General features: G+C 47.4%; 1 protein-coding gene across 1 annotated transcript; it reads right to left on the bottom strand.

Moving 5' to 3' along the window:
* Nucleotides 1–3417: 3417 nt before the first annotated feature.
* LOC138579680 (uncharacterized histidine-rich protein DDB_G0274557-like) lies at nucleotides 3418–4116 on the bottom strand. The gene has a single exon (XM_069649920.1). It carries the CDS (start codon nucleotides 4114–4116, stop codon nucleotides 3418–3420), a length of 699 nt encoding a protein of 232 aa, XP_069506021.1.
* Between the last annotated feature and the right edge of the window lie 6443 nt (nucleotides 4117–10559).

The following is a 10559-nucleotide window of genomic DNA, read 5'->3' as shown; positions in this document are numbered from 1 at the left end:
ATGAGGATTTGCTATTCTTTTTATTATCGGTGCAAAGGAGCACTTAGAGTCGCAAAACCTTCCACCCATGTGGAGTGATGTTTAGCAAGTCCTGGGGATGCTCTGAGGCGATCGCTGTCATGGGGTGCCGGGGCCACTAACACAGCTTCTGACAAGCTCGTTTTTGGGGTAGAGGAGCAGTTACATGCCTCTGCAGGAAGTCCCGCCCTCCTACCACCTGTATACTGGAAGCCAGAAATGGTGCCATGCTTGACACCAGCAGTAGTGACCATTCCGCGGCAAAGATTCAAGAAAAGGTACCCAATGAGAAAACCCTATTAAATGTGTTCCCGAAGAGATGACAATCTAATGGAGGAGTTCCCCGAATGAATGTGAAAAAGAGTGAAAGAGAAGCTGGTGATGTCACAAAGGATGAGTGTGACACACAGAGAAGACTGGTTAAAGAACAGAATGTGTCGACCTGATAGAAACTGAAGTAAGAATCGAGCAAACTTTCATATGTGAAAAGAAGATTGCACATGTGAGAAGCACTGCAGAAAATGCAAGCCGTTCAATAACTGTACAGATGCTGTAACGCAAGTAGATTAAGTAATGATAGACGATGGATATAATTAGTGAATGGACTGCAGGTGAAGCCACTATTGTATTGTATTGAAGCTGGACATGGGTGTCACAAATTAAGTAAGATCGGACCCATGGAGAAAAGAGCAGAGAGCTGTGTCGCAGCAGAAATTAGCTGAGATTGTGGAAGAGTCTGAAAGGGCTGTCTGGCCTGGAGTCAAGGCAGAAGCAGCCAAGACTGGTTAGCAATTCTTCAAGGCGGTGAACATGAGAAGCTGAATCATCCCTTGTTAAGGTGCAAAGAAAGAACACCATGAGTGTCAAGTTGTATTCATTTAAGACAATGAAATGCTGCAAAATGGACCAAATCGTGGTATCCTGTCATGTGAGCCAAGGATGGAAATAGAGTTGGGCGAGGAGTTCTAAAATGATGATAGTGTGTGCTCGCACTCCCTTATATTCCCAGAGACAAGCATACTTTGCAAGTCCAAGTTCAAATTGCTAGTTCCTAAGGCTAGTCTATTCATTGAAAGCTTTTCTTTCAAGGCCATTCCACTGTGGCCAGTACCCTAAGGCAAGCCCGCCAGGATCAGTGCCGGGCTCTGCCTGCGTATCACACTTAGTAATACAACACCAATATCCAATGCAGTACCCCACTATCATTCCCTAGGAACCCAAGAAAAGTGAACCCAGGCCAGTCCTTACCCTCAGAAGCCAGTAAGTCAATACCTGTCACAATGGCACCTTCACCAAGGCGTGTCCCACCAGGCCCCGCCCAGGACCACCCAAATGCCAGGAAAGTACTGCGTGCCAAGTGCATGTGCATACATCTCGTGACCTGCAGGCATGCACACTTTGTACCTCTCAGTGCACAAGGCATAATGTGATCCATGTCTGGTGCCACTGCCTGGCGCATGCGCGGCATGGCCGGCCTCCTTGCACTCACTGAACACCGCCCACAGCTCTTTTCTATTGGTACTGTGTTGTGTTTTGCTGAGAGTACAGCAATGTGTTCATATTTCTTCTAGGCATTGTGTTCTTCCGCTTTGAAGCGGATGGGAAACGCCTGCCTTATCTCCTTCATCTTTCTGTATTACTTTAGCATCCCACTCAGACAAGCCACCGAGCAGTAAAGATTGGGTCCATTTGCTCCCACTTGGGTCATCTCAAGCCACAGAGAGATGGCTCAGCTGCTGGGGGTCTCAGGCAACGGCGGCTGCTGACGTCAGTCTTTCTCCCACCACTTCAAGGCCAGTAGGTTCCCAACTCAACTCCAGAACAAGTATATCGCCGATGCCTGTTTTTCTAAGCTTTGTTCGAAGGCTAGAATATTTTTGGGAGATATAACATGTTAAAAGCTGAAAGAGAAGGATTTGAATGATTACGCCTGAATGAATATTGAGACGTGGTTCTCTGAGATGCACGAATTGGCGGATATGGAGAGAGTGATGTATAGGAGACTTGGTAAATTGGTTTTATTTGAAAAAATATGGGGTGGATTTCTTCAGCGATTTTAACCTGGGAATGTGTTTGTTGGGTGGGGGGTGATTGAGGGATTTGTTTAATTTGCTGGGGGTTTGAGGTGATGAGTACCTCACTTTGTACATAGACCTGTGTAAAATGCTGTACTTTCTTGTATTGTTTACTGTGTTTTATTTGTTTATATTGGTTGTTTTGGGCTTTGTTGCCGATGTTATGTAAATAAAGAATTTTAAAAAAAAAGATTACGCCTGAATAGAGCGCTTGTGATTTACTGCACCTTCTAAGCACCCTACCAAGTGAGTGTGATCCGGGCAAGGATAGAAACTTGAGACTCTGGTCCGCACTGCAATCTCTCACAAGAGCGCTTAACTCGCCGAGTTCTCTTGCCGAAAATAAAACAGTCCATAGTGAGTGCAACATTCTAAGACCCTTGGTGCTGGTCAATCGTGTGCAAGTGATAGTCATTCGTATATTTTTGATGGTTATTTGTATATTGGTGATGGTGATTTGTATAGAGGTGGTGGTTATTTGTATAGAGGTGGTGGTTATTTGTGTAGACGTGATGGTAATTCATATATTGGTGAGGGCGATTCGCAAAGAGGTGAGGGTCATTTGTATATTGGCGATGGTCATTTGTACAGAGGTGATGGTTATTCGTGTCGAGGTGATGGTCATATGTATAGCAGTGGTGGTCATTCGTATAGAGGTGGTGGTTATTTGTATATTGATGATGGTCATTCATTTAGTGGTGATGGTCATTCATATAGAGGTGATGGTTACCCGCATATTGATCATACTCATTCATAAAGAGGTGATGGTCATTCATATATTGGTGATGGTCATTCATATATTGGTGATGGTCATTCACATAGAGGTGATGGTCATTCACATAGAGGTGATGGTCATTTGTATACTATTGATGGTCACTTGTATAGCAGTGGTGGTCATTCGTATAGAGGTGGTGGTCATTTGTGTAGAGCTGAAAGTCATTCATATAGACGTGATGGTCATTTGTATATTGGTGATGGTCATTCATATGAAGGTGATGGTCATTCGTATAGAGGTGATAGCCATTCGTATATTGCTGATGGTCATTAATTTAGTGGTTATGATCATTTATATACAATTGATAGTCATCGGTATATTGGTGATGCTCATTTGTACACAGGTGATGGTCATTCGTATACAGGTGATGGTTACCCGTATATTGATCATACTCATTCATAAAGAGGTGATGGTCATTCATATATTGGTGATGGTCATTCATATATTGGTGATGGTCATTCATAAATTGGTGATGGTCATTCATATAGAGGGGATAACTCGCTGAGTTGTCTTACCGAAAATAAAACAGGCCATAGTGAGTGCAAAATTCTAAGACCCTTGGTGCTGGTCATTAGTGTACAGGTGAGGGTCATTTATATATTTTTGAGGGTCATTTGTATAGAGGTGATGGTTATTCGTGTAGAGGTGATGCTCATTTGTATAGCAGTGATGGTCATTCACATAGAGGTGGTGGTTATTTGTGTAGACGTGGTGGCTATTCGTGTAGAGGTGATGGTCATTCGTGTAGAGGTGATGGTCATTTTTATTTTGGTGTTGGTCATTTGTGTAGAGCTGAAAGTCATTCATATAGACGTGATGGAAATTTGTATGTTGGTGATGGTCATTCGTATGGAAGGGATGGTCATTCGTGTAGATGTGATGGTCATTTGTGTATTGGTGATACTCATTCATATAGAGGTGATAGTCAGTCATATATTGGTGATGGTTATTCGTGTAGAGGTGATGCTCATTTGTATAGCATTGACGGCCATTCGCATAGAGGTGGTGGTTATTTGTGTAGACGTGGTGGTTATTCGTGTAGAGGTGATGGTTATTTGTGTAGAGGTGATGCTCATTTGTATAGCAGTGATGGTCATTCGCATAGAGGTGGTGGTTATTTGTGTAGATGTGGTGGTTATTCGTGTAGAGGTGATGGTCATTCGTGTAGAGGTGATGGTCATTCGTGTAGAGGTGATGATCATTTTTATTTTGGTGTTGGTCATTTGTGTAGAGCTGAAAGTCATTCATATAGACGTGATGGAAATTTGTATATTGGTGATGGTCATTCGTATGGAAGGGATGGTCATTCATGTAGAGGTGATGGTCATTTGTGTATTGGTGATGGTCATTTGTTTAGTGGTGGTGGTCATTCATATAGAGGTGATGGTCATCCGTATATTGATGATACTCATTCATAAAGAGGTGATGTCATCTGTATATTGGTGATGGTCATTTGTTTAGTGGTGATGGTCATTCATATAGAGGTGATGGTCATCCGTATATTGATGATAGCTATTTGTGTAAATGTGATGATCATTCATATAGAGGTGATAGTCATCCTTATATTGGTGATACTCATTCCTACAGAGGTGATGGTGATTTGTATATTGGTGATGGTCATTCGTATAGAGGTGCAGCCTGTATGAGATTATGTGTGTAGCTAGGCCAATTGTTTTCATGGGACTGCGTTTTAAAGATCGTTGAGGTGTTTATGGAGGTTTGTAGGTATGTGTGCAGCTAGGCTGAAATTGATCGAGGGGTAAAGCTACCTTCTATTGTTTGTTGGTGAAGAGGAGAGAGTGAGCATATTGTTATGTGTGAGTGTCTGTGCGGATTGGTGGGAGAACTCTATTTCAGATTACCTTCCAGTGCCCACTGAGCTGCCCGTATCTATTTTGATTTGTACCCTCCTTTCAGGTTCTAGGGAACTTTCAGACTTCTCATGGGCCCTCAACCCCAGGCCGTAATAGCTTTCTAACACCTCGCAATGCTTTCATCAGGTTCTAAACATTTTCCAGGCCTCTCTTTAACCCTCCTATGATCGAGGCACTTATTAAAACCCCTCAAAGTTCCTTTCAGGTTGCAGGGAACTCCCAGACTTTTCAGGGGACCTCAGCCCTAGGCTGTAGGTGCTGCATAAAACGTCTTAATGCCTCTCCATGCCTCTCCAAGCATGTAGGCTCTTCCTAAAACCTCTTAATGTTCTGTTCAGGTTGGAGGGAACTTTCAGACCTTGCAGAGCCTCCAGTCTCGAGGAGTTTTCCAAAACTCCCCAATGCCCCTTAAAGGCTCTCTGCATCTTGTAGAGTTCTGTTTACCCATCTAGGAATCTAGGCACTTACTGAAAACTCGTGACGCTCTTTTCAGGTTCTAGGGAACTTCCAGTCTTCTCTGGGACTCCAGGCTCTGGGTGCTTTGATATGCTTTTCATTGCCACCCTCAGACTCTAAGTGCTTTTCTGTGTTCTTTGTAGGTTCTTGCAGCCTCTCCATGTGGCAGTATGTACTGGGGGTCACATGATGTCTTTATCTGCCTCCCAGTACAGCAGCTCGAAGCTTCCTCCTGCATCAACAGATGACTCACTGCCTTTCAGCAATCTTACTGTTCTAATAACTATCATTGTGAGCTCTGATTGGTAGGGAGCGTCACTCCTTTTGAATTGGTAGTATTAGCACAGCCTCTTCTCCCATCACGATATGCTTTCTGTCCCCTGTCATGTGACAGGGGAGCGTCATGTGACAGGAAGCAGTTCGGCCATCTTGGATTTGATCAGTTACTCTTTATGGAAGCCTCCATGCAGATCTGCTACATCTTGGGTTGAAAATGTCGATGAAATGCTGGTTTGCAGGAAAACCACAATTTTATTTTCTGCGATTATGGGTGATTGATTGATTTTGTTATTTATTATGCGCCTATGCACAAGTGTTTCAAGGCGCAGCAAGGCAAGGGAGTGGGAACAAAGGGAGGACAAGACAATGATCTTACTAGGCCAGGTGACATTGAGATCGTAACAAGGCGCAACAAGATGTGCATGGGGAGAGTACAGGTAGAAGTGCACCCACAGCAGCAGTTACCCGAATTAAGCGCAAGGAAGGCTGGGACTACATGGGGCAATTGCAGTCCGGTAGGGCAAAATTAGCCAGACGGCAGTGCAAGTTGGGCCAGGCGGCAAGTACAGGGGGACTGGTCAGGGGGGGCCTGGCATCCTATAAGCATCAGAGGACACCAAGCAGCCAGTCAGCAGACGGAACAGGAGCAAGGGAAGGTTAGCAGGGAAGAGGGAGTGAGAACAAAGAGAAGAAAAGGGAGGTTTTGAGGAGCTTCTGGAACTTAAGGAGATCCGGCTGAGGGCAGAGAGAGGAAGGGAGGACATTCCAGAGGGAGGCACCTGCAGAGGCGAGAGATCTATCCCCCGACCCCATTCTCTGTTGGAGAAGCGACTCACCCTTTGAGAGATAGAGGTAGACGAGCAAAGGGCTCTAGGAGGAAGATACTTAGGAAGAGACAGTTGAAAGTAGTGAGAGCCACAGCCCTAGAAAGCCTTGTGGACTATGCAGAGGGTCTTAAATTTGATACTTGCAGCCACCAGGAGCCAGTGGAGAGATTTCAAGGCCGGAGAGATGCGGTCCATGGGCTTGAGGCCAAAGATAAGTCTTACGGTCCTGTTCTGGATTAATTGAAGAGGTGCAAAATATAGAGACAGGCAGATTGAGAAAGAGGCTGTTGCACTAGTCCAGCCTAGAGAGAACCAGGGCTCTAGAGACAGTGAGCTTCTGGGGGAACGTGAGAAAAGGTAGAATACCTCTGAGGAGGTAGAGCTGGAAGGGGGCCACCTTGGCAAGGTCTGTGATGTGTGGAGAGAAGGCAGGGCCAGTGCAAGAAAAGTTGCCACCCTAGGCAAACTGTCAGATTGGCACCCCCCCACTCCAGATCTTAACCTTTCTCAACCAACCGTCCTCATTTTGTTACTGATTGCCGTAAACCCATTACCTCCATGGTACCATAATGAGGAAAAAAGGAGGGGCTAGTTTGGAAATCTAAAACACAACCTTTCAAATACTTTAGCGTGCAACAAAAATGCAGATCATGTTGAGCGAGAGGCATGCCTGCACTGCCCCTGGCACCGGCCACATCTCATGATACACGGCACCCCAGGTGGAGATGCTGGTGTCATGGCTTCCCAGGAGCCTGTCTACTCGGATCAATAAACCTTGGCGCTACCCTGCCATAGTTTGCCCCTGATTATAAATGATGCCTCATGAATACGCCAAAGATGCATTGGGCGGTGGCATAGTGGTACCTGCCCCAGCCATGCTGTAACCAGAGGCCCAGCCTGGATGTCAGAAAACAGCAGTCAGAGGTGACCTGCTCCCAGCAGCCTGGAGGATGGGAACAGCCAGTACCGCTGACGTGACAGCCTCTGCCCCGAATACGCACCACACCCCCCCAGACTGCCTCATCTCCAAGGCGTTGCTACTTAAACACACCAGCGCTACTCGGGCAGACGCGCTCCTAGCCGCCTTGCTCTATCTGCTGAGGTGAAGGTAACATGCTCATGCCCATGAGGGGTTAATTTATACTCATCAAAGTAGGCTCTGTCAGTCAAACTGCACTACAAAGTGCAGTCTATTCCGCAGACCTCTTCTACAGAGTGCAGCCTGCCCTCAGCCTAGGCTAATTAGTGCAGTTTACCCTCAGGCCTGCTCTACAGAGTGCAGCCTGCCCTCACACCTGCTCTACATAAGGCAGCCGGCCCCGCCCCTGACCTACAAAGTGATGCTAAGTACAGTCTATCCCGCAGACCTGTTCTACAGAGTGCAGCCAGTCCTTGTCACGTGTACCTCCTCATCATGTTGCTTGACTTTTCATGGACCGTTTTCATTTATTTCCGTTCTTTGTCAGTATTTCTTTACTCTACTCTCTCAACAACACACTTGCACTACAGAGTGCAGTGTTCCCAAACACATGCTTCACACAGTGCAGTCTGCCCTCACAAATACTCTTCAACCTAGTGTGCTCCTTAAACATGTTCTTGTGAGTGCAGTCTTCTCTTCTCTCACACCGGCTTTACACAGTGCAGTATACCCCAACCGTTTACCCTATAGATTGTTGTCTACTCTTCCCACTACTACACTGAATGTGACGTCTTCTCTCTCTCTTGCTCTGCAGTGTGGTCAGCCCCTCAAATATAGTGTAGTGTCTCATCCAACTCAGGTACACAAAAGTCAGCTTGCCCCTCACATCTGCAGTACAAAGTGCAGTTTATTCCTCAGATTTATTCTACGGCGTGCAGTCTGCCTCCACACCTGCTCTACAAGGTGCAATGTTTTCCCAAATCTGCTCTACAGTCTACCTCTCCGCCATGCTCTGCAGGTTGCAGTCCACCCTCACACCTGCTCTAAAGAGTGCAGATGGCCCTCTCATCTGCTCTACACTCCAAAGTGTCACACTCACCTGCTCTACAGAGTGCAGTCGACCGCTTACACCTGCTCTTCAGAGTGCATCTGCCCTCACATCTACTCTACAGAGTGCAGCATGTCCCCAAACATGCTCTACAGAGTAGTCTACCACTCGCATCTGCTGTTCAGAGTACATGTGCCTCTCACACTCGCTCTTCGAACCGTCTACACTCATGCCTACTCTACAGAGTGCAGTCTGCCCACTCTATGGGGCGAAATCTGCACCTCACTCTGCCCTTGAGTGCAGCCTGCCCTTACAAATACTCTGCGGTGTGGTCTGAGCCTCACACCTGAGCTAAAATGTGCTGTCTATCCCAAAACCGGTTGTGCAGGGTGCAGTCAACCCCTACACCTGCACTACAAGTGTAGTCTATCCCCTAAACCAGTTGTACAGAGTGCAGTATGCTCTTACACCTTTGCTACAGAGTGCAGTCTGCCTTCATGCCTACTATGGACTTTAGCCTAATGCTCACATCTGCCCTGCAGAGTGCAGTTGACCCCTTATGTCTGCTCCCAGAGTGAAGCCTGCCTTGCCTACAACTGCTCTACAAAATGTAATCTGCCCCTCCCACCTGCTCCTTGGAATGCAGATTGCCCCTTATACCACAGTGCAGCATGCAGTCTGCACTGCCCACACACCTGCTCTAGAGAGTAGTTTTCTCTAGCAACTACAGTAGAGTGCAGTCTGACACCCACACCTGAGCGACACAAACTGAAGTGCACTTTCTTACACTTCCACTACAGGGCACAGTGCACATTCACAAGTGCAGTCGGCAGTGCCCCTCACACCTGCAATGTGCATGCCAGCCGTCCTTTACATCTGAGCCACAGAGTGCAGCCTGCTTGCACGACTGCACTAGCCCCCTAACACACTCTTGATACACACTGCAGTCTGCCCTTCCTATCTGTGCCACAGAGTGTGCAGCCTGCTCCTGGGACCCTGCTCTTCCACGGAGTGCAGCCCCTTGCGCAGATCGCTTTCTTGTACTCTGTTCTAATGAGTGAAACACTGCTATTAAACCATAACCACAATTGTTCTCTTTACCCCCCTATGCTCCCTGGGGCCACAGGCTTGTTGGCTTAGGTATGCCAGATGCCTGGGGGTTACTACAAGCTTACCCGTTCCGCTCCCAGGGCCCAACAACCTTCCCCCAGTAACAGACGGAGGACTCAGCCAAGGACAAGATTGGACTGTTGTTGCAGATCATTCAGGACATTCAAAGATCCCCAGAATCAATGCTCCTGAGGCCGTGTTGGGCCTTTTTGTTGTCCCCTTGCATAACAACACGGACCCTTCCCCCGAAAAACCTATCAGTCTTTCCAGTTGGGTGATCGGAATGATATCCCTTATAGAGAACCGCTATAGACCTTAGTTAATCGGTCCTCACATGATAGGTGGCTGGCTTTCCCCTTCCTCAAGAAACTATCTATTACATTGTTGCAGGGTTGCAGGATTACCATTGGCCCTTGCCCTCTGCCACCCACCCCTGGATTTCTGTTCCCTGATTGTCTGGAACTGCTCTCCTCAGGCCTGGGACCCAGCACTGTTCTCAGCGCTCTGTGCACCGTCTCAAGGTGCTGAGAACGACTATGTGTTCCCAATGTATCTGTTAACAGTACCACTTATGTTGGAGCACCTGTATCCATAAAGACATTCACCGGATAGGGGTTAAATGGCTGTCTAAGGGAGTACTTTCCCGCATACGTGCATGTTCCTGTTCCTCCTGGGGGCTGTCTGAATAGTGAGTGGCTTTGGGCGTTTTTGACTCTTCAGGCCGTCAAGCTCATGGGGGTGAGGAGGGGCATTCCCGGGACCCTCTCTTCGGGCTCCACGCTGGTTGTCGCCACACCACACAGAGTAGCCCTGCCCCTGCTCAGACGGGTGACAGTGCTGTGCCTGGTCTCGCTGGCGGCTGGTGCTGTTCATCACCGCCAACTTCAGCGACCACTGGTCTGGTACCACTGGTACCGTTACTTTACTTACTTGGCACTCAGCAGTAGTCGGCACAGCACCATCCTCGGTCCACCTGTCCGGCATCGCGCGGTCGCACTAGGGCCGGCGCTATTACTACTGTTACAAAACGTAACGTGACTGCAGCATTCACTGACTCATAAAACCATTGAGTCGACGATCAGTCGAGGGGGCATGTGCAGTGCTTCGTGGCATGCTAATGCATATTGCATAGGTGCCAGCACTACTGCCACGCCCATGCCACTCGTGACCCTGACCCG

Source organism: Ambystoma mexicanum, chromosome 3p (genome assembly GCF_040938575.1).
Source record: "Ambystoma mexicanum isolate Mex_15411 chromosome 3p, UKY_AmexF1_1, whole genome shotgun sequence".
NCBI classification, from domain to species: Eukaryota; Metazoa; Chordata; class Amphibia; order Caudata; family Ambystomatidae; genus Ambystoma; species Ambystoma mexicanum.
Note: the sequence above shows the minus strand (reverse complement) of the source record. Positions and strands in the feature narration are given on the sequence as shown.

What these genes read in the sequence shown, in the direction of transcription:
- LOC138579680 (XM_069649920.1), bottom strand. Translation starts at nt 4,116, where the DNA reads ATGAATGACTTTCAGCTCTACACAAATGACCAACACCAAAATAAAAAT.